Source organism: Ailuropoda melanoleuca, chromosome 8, assembly GCF_002007445.2.
Source record: "Ailuropoda melanoleuca isolate Jingjing chromosome 8, ASM200744v2, whole genome shotgun sequence".
NCBI lineage: Eukaryota > Metazoa > Chordata > Mammalia > Carnivora > Ursidae > Ailuropoda > Ailuropoda melanoleuca.
In genome coordinates this window covers 65,552,954-65,572,042 of record NC_048225.1, presented here as the reverse complement: position 1 = coordinate 65,572,042, position 19,089 = coordinate 65,552,954, and the positions used below count along the sequence as shown (strand labels likewise).

The window sequence follows — 19,089 nt, the reverse complement described above, 5'->3', positions numbered from 1 at the left end:
CCGCCGCCGGGGCGCTCTCCCAGCGGCGGGCGGCAGCCTTTGCAGCAGCGCCGTGCTTTTCCCTCCCCCATGTACCTTCTGGGGCTTTCCTCCCTTTTCCGTCTTCCTCCTTCCCGGGAAGTGAATTGCTGATGCGGATCGGACCCGATTCATTAATGATGCAGCCGGATTCGTTGCGGGATTGTGTTGCACGAGTTGAATTTTGAATGAAGGAGAAGAGTTGTATTTTGTTGTTTTCTTGTTCTTGTTGTTCTTTTTTTAAAGAAGTCCTGACTTTGGTTCGCTGTACTTTTAATTATTATTTTATTTAAATATACGACTTAATTGTATTATTCTTTTTAAGATGTATTGAAGATCTATTTTATGGTAACTTTTCCTCCCAATACATGCATCTGTGAGGGATCGAAGACGCTTCGGTGAAGGGGGCTTCCTGGCGTGTCGGGGTGTCATTCAGCACCGGCCGTGCATGACAGTCGTGTGCAGGACGAGGGGTTTATTTTTAAAACCGCACCTTTCAAAATTTAGGATCAGATACTCGTAGTGCAAACCGAAATACTCATTGAAGGAAGAAGCTTCGGACCCTGAAGGAAACATGTCCGGGGAAGTGCGTTTGAGGCAGTTGGAGCAGTTCATTTTGGACGGGCCCGCTCAGACCAATGGGCAATGCTTCAGTGTGGAGACGCTGCTGGATATACTCATCTGTCTTTATGATGAATGCAATAATTCTCCGCTGCGAAGAGAGAAGAACATTCTTGAATACCTGGAATGGGGTGAGTCTGTGTTTTTCAGTAAGCTCCCTTTTGGTGGGCATTGGGATTTAATTGTTGCAGGGGAGTTAGTTATGAGTAAGCTGTGGACTCTGTCATCAGTATATAGATAGGCAGATAGGTGGTCCGTGTAACATATATTTATAACATAGACTTAAATACATAATGGATATGGTACGTCCATTTAAATGTATGTACAGTGAAGGAATAGATACCAGTTATTCAACATTTTTGTTGTTAAGTTTTTGGTAGGTATTTCCCCAAGGGTAAAACTGTGCTACTCAATTATTGCCTTGACTTAATGTGGAATTTAGGAGGAAGAACTTATGTTTTGAGGTCAACAGTAAGAGATTTTTGAATAATTGTGTGATGAGCAAAATGGCTTATTGCTCACAGTTGCCTAACGCATGGCGGAATAATGCACATTCAGTTGAAAGGTATTTATTGGTGGAAACATTCCTTCCCAGGCTTTGGAAATCACTCTTGAAATGGGAGGAGATAGTGACATGTCTCAGGTCAACAGGAACTGGAAGGTGGTGATCGCTGGAGTTTTATTTCATCTCCATATGGTCCAAGCAAAGGAAGCTACTAAACATGGACTTTCCAAAAATTGTCATGTTTGTAAGATAGCATGACATAATAGTTAAAAAATTTTGTGATAGTAGTTGGTGGAGGATGTCTGGGAACAGCTCCCACTTGAGGGTTAGACGGACTATAAATTTAATGCAGATCTAGACCGGTTAGATTTTTGTCTCCGTTTCCCTAAATAGAGATGTGATTTAGAAGACCGGCTGTAGTGTGATCAGAGATGAACGCGGACGCTCCATGTGACCTTCAAGCTTGAAGGCTTGGCTTAAGTTCTGCTTCCCGTGTTATAGGAGAGCACGTTCCAACATCCAGCGGCTCTCTGTTGGGAAAACACACATCACCACCCACACCTGTGTCGGTACATTAGCTCTTGAGGGGTATTAGCTAAAGAAGTGTTTCGTACCTTTGGAAAATTAATAATTTTAGTTTGTTGGAAAGTGTCCTAAAATGTCTTTGTTCCCAAGTAAAGCTTTATTGTCTTGAAGTTAAAAGTCAAGTGGTGATTATTTCGTTCGTTTATTTTTTTGCTTTGAAATTTATTAAAAATTAGTTTGTCAGGTAAATAACTTATTCAAGATGGCCTGTATAATAACTTTATCCAACTTGCCGGTATCAGTTTTCTAGCAACTTGATGTCATGAGGTGTTTTAAAAATGTGTGTGCGTGTATTTATAAATGTGAATGGGATGATTTTTACAGACTACCAGGCTCATACTAGGAATGTAAAAATTCTAAACCATCTTCTCTCTTAAGAGTGAGACAATTTTGATTGACTTTGGTACTGGCTTCGTATGTCTTTTATTTTTATGTGTAGAGTAAAATATTTTATAAAACTTTTGTTGCTTTACATTCCATGTTTCCTAAATTCAGAGGGTTGGTTTTTTTTTTTTAATTTTTGTATTTCTTTTGAAAATTTAAAGAAAAGGTTTAGGTACTTTTAGAGTTTCAGTTCTTGAACTATGGTTCCATAGTGACACTCTTGTCTATGATCGCGATTGTCATTTAGTACCTGTTCTTTCTCATTTACAACATGATGGGAGAACTCTATGTACCAGTAATAAATGTAATTTTAAAATTATGATAAAAGAGAAAATCATATTCTCAATTGCCTTTTGGTTATTAAGAGTTTACATAGTAGTTTTATTCGAGAGGGTATTTTGCTGTTTTGCCAGATTAATTTATATGTTTCACCAAAGATGTTTTCTTGGATTTTGTTTCTTATATCTCTATTAAAAAGCCTTGCTTATGCATATTTAGTTTAAGGCAAATAGCCAAAAGTCAAATAAGTATTTGGCCAAATATACTTTATTTTTCTTAACATATTTTGAGTAATTTCAAACCAGGGACTTTGCACAGTTGACAGTAAGTTAAGTTTTAATGGTATCCTTCATATTTTGTCTTCTTAGAAGTCTGACATGACATAACAAAAATGTACAGTCTCAAGTCAACTCGTATTTTTCTCAGGAGTAGAGAAAAAGAGTAGAATTCTATTTAAGGAATTTGTACGCTGTGGGGCTAGGCAGTGTCTAGTCAGGCATTTTTAAGTGTGAGGTCTTAAAAGTGGGAGTTATCAACCGCAGAAGTTTGGGTAAGGACTAAGAAAAAATTAAGACCGGAAAAGCTGTCAAAAGTTGTATCTTGAGTAGTAGTATTTATTATTTTTAAGTTATTTGAGAATTTAGGTTAAGAATGCTAGTCTGTTCTCTGCATTTATGTATTGGAATAGATCAGCCTTGTTTGTCTGAATTGATCACTACATTTTGGGGACATGTCCTATGTTATTCTTATCATCTAACATTATATAAAGAACAGATGAAGTTTCCAGATAATGAAATGACCTCAATTTAATTTCTTAAACATTACTTTTTTAGTTGGTGTTGGAAATTTATAGGGATCGTTTGTTGGGCTTAAATATGATAATTATGATTTACGTTAAATGATGCAATTTTTAGTTTGAGTTTTAGAAGACCCAATGTTCGCAACAGTAGAGCAGTAGTAGTTAAATACTCTGTATTATGTGCTGTATATTTGTGTTTGGCTGTTTACATTAATGAACGTGTCATCTGGTTATGCTTTATTTTTATGCTGATGATAGGCTACTTTAAAAAATGGAGTCAGCCAAGGTTCTGTCTGCCTTGCCTCATTTCCATCAGTTTCACTTTATTGCTAGTTATGGTCCATTTCACTTTTATATTGGTACAGTTAATGTTTTGTTCATTACAGTATCATGACAAGAATGATATTTCACTCATATATTTTTTTGGGGGGGGGAGGGCAGCATTCCTTGCTAGAGCTGATGGCTTGAGGGAGGAAATAAATGGAGTTTTAGAGAGGAAGAAGGAATTAAGGCAGTGAGCGGTAGAGCAAGGGGATATGAGTGCCTTAAGGCCATAGACCACTTAAATTAATAATATATATTTTCCAGTTATACCCAGTAAGGTTTGAAAGACTTTTGTGTCCTTGTTTTTTAACTGGTGAAATAATGGTTTGTATGTTTGTTTATAAAATAGTAATTTTGATGTCAGTAGTATAACTCTAGCATAAGTTACAGTAGAGTTGTGGAAGTAAAAATAACGTTTATATTATAAACTAATTTGCTAGCAGTGACTAAATGACTGCATTATTCATTGAATTGGCTACCTTCTACTTCGAAATGGGAAATTGGAATTTTAGGGAATTCTTTACCAACTTAAAGAGTAGGTGTAAAATAATGTTACTCAATACAAATGAAGCATGCAAGGCTCTCTGTATGTGGATAACTTTTTTGATGGTTTCTGAATTTTGTACTTTGTAATATTTCATTTAAAGTTATCTTTAATAATTTTATAGGTTATTTAGTGTATGCACACACATCTAAATGATAATAAACTTGTTACTAGAGCACGTCAGTGGGTACTGTGATTTAAACTTTTCATTGGGGTAGTTTTAAAGCTTATTTACATTTTTTCAGGGGTGGTTCAATTAAGTGAGGTGATGATGGCTTGATTAGAAGGATCTGAATCTTTTCTAGGACACTTGGTTCTTCACTTCTGCTGTTGTTCCTTACTACGTTTATGTTAGTAGAATTTGTCATACCAAACTTTCAAAGTGTTCGTTTCATACAGATGATTAAGTTTATTTAAGTCCTCAGGGTTGTCATAAATGTCATCGGAAATACAGATTGGGCACTTGTTTCCTTTATACTAGTCATCTAATATTCTGGTCTTTTCTAAGAACGATAGTGAGGAAGTAGAATTTCTTGACCTAACACAATGCTGGTACATGGTAGGAGCATGTTCAGTAAGTAGTAGCTGTTACTCTTCCATTTCTCTTTTGTTTCTCTCTGGTTTTGTTTTGTTTTTAAAGGAAATTATTTTATTTTTTAAGATTTTATTTGAGAGAAAGAGAATGAGCAGTGGGGAGGGGCAGAGGGAGAGGGAGAGAGACAGAAGAGGACTCTCTGCTGAGCAGGGAGCCCGATGTGGCACTCAATCCCAGGACCCAGAGATCATGACCTGAGCTGAAGGCAGACACTTAACTGACTGAGCCACCCAGGTGCCCCTATTTCTCTCTGTTTTTAATAAAGTATAGTTAACATACCGTTATTATATTATTTTCAGGTGTGCAGTAGAGTGATTCAGCAATTCTGTACATTACTCAGCGCTCATCAAGATAAAAGTACTCTTAATCCCTTTTATCTGTTTGACCCATCCCCCCTCCTCCATCCCCCCTCTGGCAATCAACCACCAGTTCTGTGTTTAAGAATGTTTTTTTTTATTTGCTTCTGTTTGCCTTTGTTTTGTTTCTTAAATTCCCTATATGAGTGAAATCATATGGTATTGTGTGTGTCTCTCTCTTCTAAGAATATATGGCTCTGTGAGTGAGTGTTAGGATTAACAGTTTAAGAATTTTAGGAACTTATTTTTCATATGGATACGTAGGGCATACCTTCGTATAGCAGTGTAAAAACAAATAGCATAATGTTGGCAATGTAATGAAATATTTCATAATTCCTGGGACTTAATATTACAGAATAAGCCCAGGCTATTTTAAGGTAAAGGAACAGAACTTGGTACAAATTAATATTTTTACACTACTCTTCAGTGGCAGTCAAAAATTTGCTTTGAAATCTTTTCTCCTTTGGCACACTTATGGCCGGTATGTTGTGTATGTAGCTCATTGTGTTTTATCCTATTGGTTTTGATAGATTTTAAAATCCATTTACTAAGTCCAACCATCATTTAAAAAATTAAATAGACCAGAATAGAAAATATTAAGGACATCATGTTTAGAAAGAATAAGTATTTTCATGCAAAACTCTTGTGTCTTCCTATATTTCTGCTGTAGATTGGGATCCAAAAAGTTTGAAACTCGAGTGTAGATGAAGCTAAAATATGTTGTTTGACAGCAAGATGATTGTAGACCTAGTTCCTCTACCCCCCACCCCCAAAAAGCGCACATGATACAATTGGGGACAGACTGAAGAATTTAAAGGAGTAGTTTAGGGTGGGTCAAGAAAGTTGGAAGGAGGGATGGAGAATGGGAGAAAGGATGAATGATAAAAATGAGCATGAATGTAGTGTTTTCCTGGGTTGCTACTTAAGTCTGCGCTGTGAATGGGTATGTTTAATTTACAAGAACTTAGTGAACAGAGAAATTGACTTCACTCCTTTGTATTGTCTTTGAGTCTTTGATAGTTCATTTCCTTTTCTTTGACATTTTTCCTTTTCTGACTTTGGGCTCATTGATTGTCAGAGTTGGAAGTTTGTTGAACATGAGGGAGGATCATTAGACCTGTAGGCATTGGTATTAGTTTTTTGGTTATATCTTCCCATTCCTCCAGATGAACTCTGGAGTAGATGCAAGTGAGTAGGATTTGCTAGTTCCATGGATTTTCTGAACCCTTGTTACTTATGACACTACCAGTGGGAGTGACTTCAAGTGTTTGGAAGCTATGTGGCCAAGAATTGCTTGGCTGCTTTCGCTGTATGTTAATGAGTCAAGAAATTCTTTACATAATGATTTTTGTTTTTGAATGACCCACACTGTAAGTATAGGTCATCCCAGATTTAGAAATGGCTATTTTTTGTTATCACTGCATACAAAACTCCTTTGTAGATCGAGGGGATTTCTTTCTCTTCCCCACTCATGCCCATCAGAGCACCAGGGTTGCTCTTCCCGGCTAGTTGCTCTGTACTTTCTTTCTAGTTTCTACTTCCTTTTTCCAGTTAGTACACGGGGAATGGGTAGCCCTATATTGGCTAACCCCCAGTGCTGCTTTATCTGCTCCTATAGGAAAGCAGCACTTCAGCTCTTGAGGTAACAGAAGTCTTGAAGACCTGGCTCCGCACTCTCCCATCTTGCTGTTTGCCCCTTAATTTTTTCCTCCTATGAACTGTTTGCTTCTATTTTGGAATTAGGGCGTTTTCACTCTAGCCGCATCCCTAGTTTCAAAATGTGTTCTGGAAATCCAGGGCATATTAATAGGTGCTTTGTGGCAAGGGAGGGGAGGGAGATGTTTATGTGGCTAAATAAATTTGGGGAAACTATTTTAAACAAAATTAAACAACAGAAATACTGCCAGTTATCCTAGAATTTATACAGTTGGTATGATTATAGAACCATCTTTTTAAAGAATATCTGGAAAATGTATGGCACCCAGTGTTGGGAAACTTTGGCATACTGTGTGGTTTGAGAGAATCCAAATCTGAGTAAGTTGTCTTTTCTTTAGTGGTTTTGGAGCTTTTAATTGTCTATTGTGTGATAGTCATGTGAACTGAGAGATAAACTTGATCATGGTGGTCTAGTACAAGAGTGATGGTGATTAACAATTACACCTGGGAAAAACACCTTATAGAGTGATACTAGATATAAAATAACGAGCCAGTGCTATCAGCCCCTACAGCCCTTGAAATTACTGAGAAGACTATGTATGACCTTTTCTTGCTCTAATTAAGCTTGCTTTTCGAGTATAGGCATTCACAATAAATACAGAAATTCTCACTTTATCTTTTGTAGCTTTAGTTACTATAATTGTTAACATGTTGCAAAAGTATTTATATGAAATAGTTTTATTCATTACTTTGTGATATTTAAGAGGAAAAGATCAAGGACTTGGGCAATTTTAGAATTCACTATAGTATTGTTTTATCCAAGGTTACAATGTTTTAACTAAGCTATTGGTTTCAGACTTTTGGACTAGTGTGGAATTTCTGTATTACCTATAACATGATATGTGTGAAGCTATGGGTTTCAAGTGCCAGCACCTATCTATATGTGGTTTAAAGAAACCAGAAAATACAATCCTTTTATTAAAGAGAAAAACATACATACAGGTATACCTTGGAGATACTGAGGGTTTGGTTCCAGACCACTGCAATAAAGCAAATATCATAATAAACTGATCCAAATGATTTTTCTGGTTTCCTAGTGCATATAAAGGTTATGTTTACGCTGTACTGTGGTTTACTAAGTGTGCAATACCATTATGTCTAAAAATAAAAAAAAAAAGGACATACCTTAATTAAAAAATGGTTTATTGTTTAAAAGTGGTAGCCATCATCTGAGTTTTCAGCGAGTTGCAATCTTTTTGGTGCTGGAGGGTCTTGCCTCCATGTTGGTGGCTGTTGACTGGTCCGGGTGGTGGGCGCTCAAAGGTTGGGGCAGCTGTGGCAATTTCTTAAAATAACAGTTAGTTTGCCTCATCGATGGACTCTTCCTTTCATGAAGGATTTCTCTGTAGCAGGTGATGCTGTTTGATAGCATTGGACCCATGGGAGCACTTCTTCCAGAATTGGAGTCAGTCCTCTCAAACCCTGCTGCTGCCTTATCAACTCAGTTGATGGGATATTCTAAATCCTTCCTTGTCATTTCAACGATCTTCACAGCATCTTCACCAGGAGTACATTCCATCTCAAGAAACCATTTTCTTTGCTCATCCATGAGAAGTGATTCCTCGTCCGTTCAGGTTTCATCATGAGATTGCAGCCCATCAGTACCATCTTCAGACTCCGCTCCTGATTCTAGTTCTCCTGCTCTTGCCTCCCCATCTGCAGCGACTTCTCCCCTGAAGTCTTGAGCCTCTTAAAGTCATCCAACTTCTTCCAAACTCCTATTAATTTCGATATTTTGATTTCTTTTTTTTTTTTTAAAGATTTTATTTATTTATTTGACACAGAGAGAGACAGCCAGCGAGAGAGGGAACACAAGCAGGGGGAGTGGGAGAGGAAGAAGCAGTCTTCCAGCGGGGGAGCCTGATATGGGGCTCGATCCCAGAACGCTGGGATCATGCCCTGAGCCGAAGGCAGACACTTAACGACTGAGCCACCCAGGAGCCCTGATATTTTGTTTTCTTCCCATGGATCACAAATGTTCTAATGGTAGATAGGATGGTGAATCCTTTCCAAAAGGCTTTCAATTTACTTTGCCCAGATCCATCAGAGAAATCACCATCTATGGCAGCTGTAGTCTTACAAAATGTATTTTTTCAATAATAAGACTTGAAAGTGGAAATTCATGATCCGTGGACTTAGAATGGATGTTGTGTTAGCGGTCATGACGACAACACGAATCTCGTCCATCTCCCTCAGAGCTTTTGGGTGACCAGCTGCATTGTCAGTGAGCAGTGATGTTTTGAAAGGAATCTTTCTTCCGTGCAGTAGGTCTCAACAGTGGGCTTAGGATCTTCAGTAAACCATGTTGTAAACAGATGTGCTGCCACGTCCAGGCCTTGTTGCATTCCTGGAGCACAGGCCAAGTAGATTTAGCATCATTCTTAAGGGCCCTAGGATTTCTGGAACTGGCTTCACCTTAAAGTCACCAGCTGCATGAGCCCCTGACAAGAGTGTCAGCCGGTCCTTTGAAGCTTTGAAGCCAGACATTGTCTCCTCTCTGGCTGTGAAAGTTCTAGATGGCATTTTCTTCCAGCGTAAGGCTGTTCCATCTACACTGAAATCTGATGTGGAGTGTGGCCTCCTTCGTGAATTCTCTCAGCTGGAGCTTCTGGAGAACTTGCAGCAGCTTCTCCGTCAGCACGTGCTGCTTCGCCTCGCACTTGTATAGAGACGACTTCTTTCCTGAAGCCTCGTGAACCAGCCTCTGCCAGCTTCAGACTTTTCTTCTGCTGCCTCCCTCGCCTCTCTGAGCCTTCCCAGAGTTGGAGAGAGTCAGGGCCTTGCTCTGGGTGAGGCTTTGGCTTAGGGGAATGTGGTCATTGTCTCGTCTTCTATCCAGACCACAGAAATGTTCTCCACGTGAGCAGTAAAGCTGTTCTGCTTTCTTATCATTCATGCGTTCACTGGAGTAACACCTGTCATTTCCTTCTAGAACCTTTTCTTTGTGTTCATAAGTTGGCTGTTTGGTACAGGAGGCCTGGCTTTTGGCATATCTTGGCTTTCAACATGACTTCCTCACCCAGCTTAATCATTTCTAGTTATGATTTAAAGTGAGAGACAGTCAGCTTTTCCTTTCACTGGAATACTTAGGCCATTGTAGGGTTATTCACTGGCCTAATTTCAGTATTGTCGCATCTCAGGGAATAGGGAGGCCCGGGGAAAGGGACAGAGACTGGGCAGTGGCCCGTTGGTGGAGCAGGCAGAACACACACAGCATTGATCAGTTAAGTTCTCCATTTTCTCCAGGCGTGGTTCGCGGTGCCCCTAACCAGTGACAAAGCTAACATCACAGATTACCCTTCACTGGATCACCACGACAAATATAATAATAATGAAAAGTTTGAAATATTTCAAGAATTACCAAAATGTGACACAGGGACACAAAGCAAATGGTTTTGGAACAGTGGTGCTGATAGACTTGCTAGACATAATGTTGCTGTATACCTTCAATTAAAAAAAAAAAAACTATATCTACGAAGCACAGTAAAGTAACATATCATCAGATGGTCAGTAGTAGCTTAACGATGTGTCACGGTGCCTATGACATTCACCTCACATCACCTCATCTCATAGGCATCTTATCTCATGTGGTCACAAGAAGGCCTAGTGCAGTGCAATGAGATATTTTGAGAGACCACATTCACATTCATATAACTTTTGTTACAGCATATTTTTATAATGGTTGTATTATTAGTTGTTAATCGCTTACTATGCCTTATTTATAAATTAAGCCTTTTCATAGGTATAGGAAAGAATGTAGATATGTGTAGGGTTCTGTACTATGTGCAGTGGCCACTGGAGCATATACGTCGTGAATAAGGGGGGACAGCTGTAATTGGTGCTGCTTCAGCCCTACGTGAGCAACTCTGTGATTACCATAAACTTCTCCAGGATATCAGGGTGGCAGATAATAAGACTAGAGGATAATTCAATTTGATTATTTAAAGACAGATCGCTTATAGGGGGACAAATTAATTAGCTTTTCTTCTCCACTCTGATACACATTTATTTTTCCCTTTTCCCCATCAGCACTGTTCTTCTGTCCCCCAATCTAATTATGCTTGAAAGTACTACTTGTGCGGATGAAAACAGTCTTTTAAGAATACATGTGAATTAGTTCAGTCATGTGCAGTCATTTAACTTTCGGTTTTATTTCAAATTGCTTAAACATCACTGTAGGCTTAATCAGTGAAAAAACCCCCCACCTATTCTGTTTGCTCTATTCATAGTGATAAAGCTTAATTAAATTTACTTAGAGTTTCCATGGTGAAGATCTACAAGTGGAATACCTCAACCTGAAATATTCCTTCCTAAACAAATGTACTGGTAAAGAGTAGGGGCTTTGGATTCAGACTGACTCCTTTGATTACTGGCTGGATGATTTAAGCAAGTTACTGAACCTCTCTAAGTCTGTCTTATCTGTGAAAAAGTGGGCCTAACAGTAATAGCTTATTTTGCAAAAGGTTGAAAGTTGGTTTAGGTCTATTCCTTTTCTGCTTTTCTGGTGATTGATATTTTCTTTTTCTTTTTTTTAGATTTTATTTATTCATTTGAAAGAGAGAAAGAGCATGGTGGGGGGAGAGGCATTCGGCGAGGGAGAAGCAGATTTGGCGCTGAGCAGGGAGACTGATGCGGGACTTGATCCCAGGACCCTGAGATCAGGACCTGAGCCAAAGACAGACGCTTAACTGACTAAGCCACCCAGGCACCCCTTTTTTCTGGTGTCCTAAGTTTTTGTCTACCATTATGATAAGGGAAGAACTAAAATACTATTTTTTTTTTTTTTGGTTAAGTTTAATTGGAATGTATAGCTGTATTGATACTAGGATGTATTTCATCAGTAAGAAATTGTCCTCTCTTGGGGTGCCTGGGTGGCACAGTTGTTAAGCGTCTGCCTTTGGCTCAGTGCGTGATCCCAGCGTTCTGGGATTGAGCCCCACATTGGGCTCCTCCACTATGAGCCTGCTTCTTCCTCTCCCACTCCCCCTGCTTGTGTTCCCTCTCTCGCTGGCTGTCTCTCTGTCAAATAAATAAATAAAATCTTTAAAAAAAAATAGTCATCTCTTAACTCATAATGTTTTATTTAAATTACTTTGGTATTTGAGATGTCTTTCCTTATGTGACTATGCAAACAGCATTTTATTCCCTCTTTTAGAACAAGATATTTTGCATTGAACATCTTGTTATTAATTGTTTTTTGGCAAGTATCAAGCCAGTACCCATTCTTTGCATCACCAACAGCAAATATTATTAGATGGCTAGCTATGTTTTGTTTTTATATTTATATAGCTCCAATCTGCAAGTGAGTGGTAGAGTTTTAGACGTCGACTCAGAAGATGAAAATAGTCATGAAAGGTCATTGATGAGTTGTTCACTTAGGACTTTGTGTGGACTAACGGTTATGCAGCACCTCTAAGTCCATGGCGCGGTCTAGCAGTAACTAGGAAGAAAATGAACAGTGTCCACTAGTGTTTTCTCAGCTACATTTCAAGGGCTATAAATGAGTATTCTGAAGATTAAGAGCTCAGTGAATATATAAGATTGTGAAATAGTTGTATCGCATCTTTGGTATTACAAATCTCTTGGTCAGAGTAAAGGTTTTTTAAAAGTTATGCTGTACAGAAACCTCTTTAACCTTGTTTTACCTAGAATTTGGCTCACTCATTTGTCTTTTGAACTCTTTTTGTAAGGAACGTTGACAGACTGGGAAATGCCTGTGTAGGCTGAGACTCCGTGGGCCATATCAGAGCCTTGGAGCTGGTCATGTGACTGAAGGTTGTTATTGAAATCTATCATGTAGTGTTTTGCTTATCATTGCAATTTACATCAGACTCCAAAGGTGGAGGATTGAATGACTTGACTTTATCCTTTCTCTGCTTAACATTTTTTAGCACTGCCCTTTGCAGCACCTAGAAGCTGTGGTCTTTATTAGGTGAGTGAGGAGTTCTGCGCTGGGTGGATGGATGTGTGTTTACAAAGGACAGTAAGACTTGATACATGCCTTTGAGTTTATGTGTGCAGTTCCTGGTTTGCGAAGATGCTCCTGCTTAACCTAGTCAATTCTGTTTTCAGTAGAGCTTGATCATTTTTTAGTCCAGCTACCTCTCTAACCGTTGCATTGGTCCAGAATTCGAGAGATTGTCGTGGCTGTTGGGAAATAGGACAAAGCTAATCAGACTTGATGAGGGTTTGGTACTCTGCACAGTTGTTCTGCTGTAGCTGGAATCCCATCCTTAAATATCTGGTTTACTGGGAGTGGCTAATGCCCCAAGTTGCTTTATTAACAACAGTCAAGCATTTACATCTGTCCTAAGATTTAAAAAATATTTAAAAAGATTAGGAAAAGCTTGCAGTGGCTAAAGCCCTACTTTAAGATTGTAATGCTAGCTAAGTGTGGCCTTGCCCTGACCAAAAATTATAACTAAGAAGCATTTAAAAACAGACTGAAAGCTCAGGTATGTAGTCAAGCTGACATACGGGTATGATGTAATAAAGCTCTGTGCTTCATGCTTATAAAGATTTTCCTGGAGTTTATGGTTAAAACCACAATAATATTTGCAAGTCTAGGGTGATTTCTATTTCTGCCTTTTTGCCGCATGCCTTTGTAATGTGTCACCCCATTTCTGACTGATGCACGCTAAGTTAACAGTTTTCTCCAGGAGTCCTTGCTGAGTTACATTGCATGAGGTTATGATTAAGTGTGATCATTTTTGTTTCTTTAGCCTGTGTTCCTGTGGTAATTTCAAGTAAGTATGGGTTATCCTGATTTTATTCAACTTCTGTGGGTATCTGGCTCAGCTGATTTGCCTGTATTAAACATATCTAAATGGATCCCATTCCTGGATCTTACGTTATTAATCATGCCTTTGTTTCTCCATTAAATGCTAAATAATCTGTAACCTCATTATTACATGTGTCCCTAACCTGAAAATATTGTGAATCTAACCCAGGGCTTTTATTTATTTTTTATTTCATTTTATTTTATTATTTTTTAAAATATTTATTTATTTGAGAGAGAGTGAGCAAGAGAGCATGAGCAGGGGGAGGAGCAGAAGGAGAGGTGCAGAGGGAGAGGGAGAAGCAGACTCCCCTGCTGAGCAGGGAGTCTGATGCAGGGCTCGATCCCAGGACCCTGGGATCATGACCTGAGCCAAAGGCAGGTGCTTAACTGACTGAGCCACTGAGGCACCCCAGGGCTTTTGTTTAATAGATGGATTTTTAAAAAACACAACATGATCCTTTGATCATGTCAACATCCTGCTTAATCTCCTACAATGACTACTAGAAGTTTTTGGAATGACATTTAAACTCCTTAGCATGGCATGCAGAATTTTTAATGATACAGTCTTTGTCTATTTTCCTGATCTTTTCATCACTTAAATAACACAAATTTGAAACAATGTCAAACTTACAGAAAAATTGCAAGCGCAGTACAGCTCTTCCCTCTGAATCATTTGAGAGTAAATTGCCTATTGATTTCCTATCCTCCCCAAGTACATTCATGTGTATTTTCTGTATTTTTTTTTGCATAACTGAGGTGCAACTATTAAAATCAAGAAATTGACATTGACGTGTTACTATCATCTCATCTTTAGACCACATTTAAGTTTTGTTGTGCTGATATTTTTATAGAAAAAGTTGAGAATCACATGTTGCAGTTGGATGTTATGCCTTTTAGTATTCATTCAGTCTGGACTAGGTCTTCAGATTTTCCTAAACTTTCATGACTGAGACTTTTGAAGATTATTGGCCAGTTACTTTGCAGCATTTGTAGTAAACCCTAAATTTGGGCTTGTTTCCTCTTGATGATACGTCTTTGGCAAGAATATCCCAGAAGTGATCCCATGCAGCCCTTTTATGTGGACATCCTTTTCAGGTAGTTTAGCCTTCAGCACCCTCCTCTGGTCCACCGTGGTTTCTGTCCCCACCCGTGCCTACTTTGATCTTCCCCCACCTAATGGCGTGTGTGTATAATTTTCTTTGTATTTATTTCCCATTCTTACCTTTAAAAATTTTATCTTTTCTTAAAGATTTTTTGTTTTTCGTCAGAGAGGGAGAGAGAGTGTGCATGAGCAGGTGGAGGGGCAGAGGGAGAAGCAGGCTCCCCACCAAGCAAGGAGCCTGATAAGAGACTTGATCCCAGGACCCTGGGATCATGACCTGAGCTGATGGCAGATATACTTAACCGACAGAGCCACCCAGGTTTCCCTCACCTTTAAAAAATTTACAAAATTCTTGGCAAAATTCATGTGTAGTGAAATTTACTCTTTTTGGTGTATATTCTGTGAGTTTTGACAAATGTAGACCTCTAGCACAGTCAAGATGCAAAGTAGTTCCATCACCGCCCCCCCACCCCCGATTCTCTCGTGTTGCCCTTTTGTACCACACTCACCTTTTGCTCCAGCTATGATGAAGTGTTGTGTCTTCTGATTAAGGTACATCTTTGACTGTTCCATGACTTTTCTCTCATTGGTTGATTTGGAAACTCATCTTCTATAACACCCTCCCCATCCTAGTATACATGACACATAGTAGGCGTTTGGTAGTGTTGGTTGAATGAATAATGCCATTATACTTGCTTATAGACAAGGCTGAAAGCAATAGATTTGATCTTAAAGCATTGCATGAAAATCATATTTTTGTATGTCAGGGACTTCTTTTCTCACTGATTTATGTTTTATTTCAGAAGTGATTTCTTATAAGTAGTGGTTTATAATCCCCTCCCTTAGCAGTTGACAGTCTGTAAACAAGTATCTCATGGGGTGAAGATAAGGAGAAGAGGGTGCTACTTATCTTAAGGAATAAGATAAAATCAGATTTTTAACTTTTCAAGGTAAAATTTTCTTACGTTAAGGATGTGTTTAATCTTATCTGCACAGTGTCTACTAAAAACTTTATGGTCTGGAGATTATGAGTTGAACACACAAATATAATTTCATTCTCTTCTACAGTCTCCTAAAACTATAGTGAAGGGATTTCTTAAAAAGTCAGAAACCTTCAGAGATGAGAAAAACAGGAGAGGTACTGTAGCAGTGAAGTGATGGAAGCTGAAAAGTGGGCAGATGAGTGATAACTGACTTAGCAGATCTGAGAAAATTGAATCCTCAGGAAGAGTAAAAGCTGAGGATTTACCCAGTTTACTCAGCAGAAATCCTCAAAAGTCTTAGAAATTGGTATCTTCAGGAACCTCTGAAAGTTGAGGTGTGGGTGGGATTAAAATAAGGAGGAGTGATTGAAACTTTTACAACCAATAGGAACTCTCAGATCCTTCCCTGCTCCGTGCCACTGGGCTACAATAGACTTTTCTCCCCAAAGTCGAGTGGTTATTCTCAGTAAGATAGAGGTTCTCTGGGTTGAGTGATATTAGATATAGTTTAGGGTAGGCATTTCATACTGAAAATGAGATTAAATACATGCTTATTTACTTCTACTTGGCTCCCAGAATGCTGGCAACAGTCCTTTATCACAAAGACAGATTAGAAAAAGTGCCTGGGTGGCTCAGTAGGTTTAGTGTCCTACTCTTAATTTCACCTGAGGTCTTGATTTCAGAGTCGTGAGTTCAAGCCCTGCGTTGGGCTCCATGCTGGGTGTGGAACCTACTTTAAAAAAAAAAAAAAAGCCAAAAAGATTAGAAAAGTCTTCTCAGACGTCAGGGATCCTTCAGTAGAGGGCTGAGGCAGTCACACTACACTGAAGGTCATTGTTCAGTGGGCTTCACCCAGGGGTTCAGAGCTTCATATCCTCTTTTCGTTTTCTCATACTTAATATGGGATGAATAGAAAAACATGAATAGGACACCAAAGATTGCCAGATATCCAGGGAGAAACCCTCTACTGCACAAGGCATAGCTCCATACAAGCAAGCAGACAAACAAGCAAAAAAGCAAGTTAGGGAAAGCATAACTTCAAAAAAAAACTGTGCATATTCTCAGAGATTAGAGAGAATCCTGAAGTAGGATGTTATAAAAGGGAAAAGAAGAGAATGAAAAAATTTCGACATTAAAAATGTGATAGCTAAAATTAAAACCTTAGCACAAGAATTGGAAAGTAAAGCAGAAAACGTTTCTCAGAAAATAGAGCAAAAACTACCAAGAGAAAAGAGGAGACAACATTATAGGTCAATTTAGGAGTTCTGAATAATAATCTGAATTATAGGAATTTCAATAGGGAGAGCAGAGGGGAGAAATTCATCAATGAAATAATTCAAGAAAATGTTCTAGAACTGAAGGTTTTGAGTTTCTCTATAGAGGGGCCCCACCCAGCACAGAGGATGGAAATAAATTCACATCAAGATTCACAATCAGTACACTGTGGAATTTTCAGAACTTGGGACAAACAACAGACCCAGAAAGTTTCCAAAGAGAAAGAAAACAAAGGATCAGCACTCAGAAAGGCTTTGGACTTCTCAGCAGCAAAGACTGGAAGCTAAAAGACAATGTTAGTGTTTGAAAAAAATGATTTCCAGACTGCAATTCTATACCCAAATTCTTAGTCAAGTGTGAGAATGGGATAAGGACATGCAAATTTTTAAAAAAATGTGCTTTCTGCAGTCGGTGGGCTCCCAATAGCGTAAGCAGCCTACCCTCCAGGCTTACCTAGGACCGAGGAGTTGCTCCATATTTGAGACTTGTACAAAAGCCAGGAAGGTCCTAGGCAGACTGATGAGTTGGTCTCCCTAGCCTGAACAAAACAGGAGAATAAACTAAGATGAGAAAATGTAGGCTATAGGAAAGAGGTCCGATACAGGGGAGAGAAGAAGGAATTTCCTAGGATGATGGTGAAGGGAGAATACAGAATGGCAGCTTTGTACCCAACACTGAAATGAGTCAGTCCAGGCAGGAGAGACTTCTACACTGATGTGAGTGGACATCTTGAGAGGAGATTTGGAAGTCTGGAGAGTCTGGAGTTGCTTAGAAAATAAAGCAAATGAGAAAGCAATTATTAAGAAAATAAAAAAATTTGTACAGGAAAGAAAAATAATTTACACAGTTATAGCAATGGAAGCCCTGAATACTGATCTAACCAAAATTATGCTATAACTATATTGGGAGGATGGTATGGGAAGGGAAAGTTTTATTAAAGGAGGGCGATGGTGCCTGTTGGGGCCTGATGTTTTTCTTTTTTTTTTTTTTAAAGGTCTTATTTATTTGAGTGAGCGAGTATGTGCACCAGTGCGTGCATACAGGGAGAGGGGCATAGTGGGGAGGAGAGGGAGAGAATATCAAGCAGACTGTGTACTGAGTGTGGAGCAATGTTAGGGCTTGATCCCACGACCCTAAGATTCAGACCAGAGCCAAAACGAAGAGTCCGAGGCTTAACTGATTGAGCCACCCAGGCGCCCCTGGTGTTTTTCTTAAAGTGACAATTGAATCTGTGTTCATGAATAACCAATAAAAATGGAAACTTAAGAAATAGCTTTAGTTTTTTGCAGAGTTAAAAATTCCCAATTCCCTTACTCTTTCCTCATGATCTTATTTTCAAACTTTTTTCTAAGTCCTGTAACTGAGGAGCTCAAAACTGGATACAGTAGATAGGGGATTTAGAATTCATCGGGATAGTCTTTGAGAAGATCAGCCTTTTTTCTTCTTGGTGATAATTCTCATAGATGGCAATTTGTAAATAGTCTTTGTCTATCTGGGGAGGGTGGTTTATTCCTGAAAGAGCTGTGTAGGATAAATTCTCTGTATTTACATTAATGACACACAGATCGTTCAAAGGCTACCCAAGCACACACGTAGTACTCATCGTTTGTGGAACCAAAAGAACTCTAACATAGCAGTAAGGACAAAATAAATCACGCAAGTGTTACAAATGGTGGATGTAATGATCACTTCTGTCAGCTAGTAAGCTACCAGGTACCGTGAGAGGAGCCATCAGATATACAGCTGCAGGGAAGCTCTGTTTTAGCAGCACTCAAAGCAGATGCTTAACTGACTAAGCCACCCAGGTGCCCCTTAAAAAAAAAAAAAAAAAAAAAAAAAAAAGCCCCACATTAATGACAGTCCTGTAATGAATTTCACCTGTTCATGGAGAAAATATTTTTGAAATCTAAATAATTGAGCTATCCTTCTCATTTTTGTTTTAGGGCCAAGTTAAGAGAAGTATGTTTCAGGTAGTTGCTGAGACGTAGGCCTAACTGGGAAACTGGTCAGCTTTCTGACTGCTCTCAGGTTTTCAGAGGAACTTCATTTTTAATGTGAACATTAGGATGCATGTTGCAAAGCACACCCCCAAACACAATTTATTATCGAATTATTACAGTGGTCTGAATGTTAATGTCACTCTCAAATTTGTATGCTAAAATTCTAATCCCGGAAGATGATGATGGTATTAGGAGATGGGACCTTTAGGAGGTGCTTGAGTC

At 38.8% G+C, this 19,089-nt stretch overlaps 1 protein-coding gene across 10 annotated transcripts in view; it reads left to right on the top strand.

Moving 5' to 3' along the window:
- The first annotated feature begins 6 nt into the window (after positions 1-6).
- The window catches only part of CDC42BPA (CDC42 binding protein kinase alpha), a 314,468-nt gene continuing 295,385 nt past the window's right edge, over positions 7-19,089 (top strand). For all 10 annotated transcript variants that reach the window (XM_002925755.4, XM_034666613.1, XM_002925754.4 and 7 more), the window contains exon 1: positions 7-770. In XM_002925755.4, the coding sequence (XP_002925801.1) occupies positions 593-770 (178 nt within the window). In that variant the 5' untranslated portion in view covers positions 7-592. The remainder of the gene's footprint in view (positions 771-19,089) is intronic.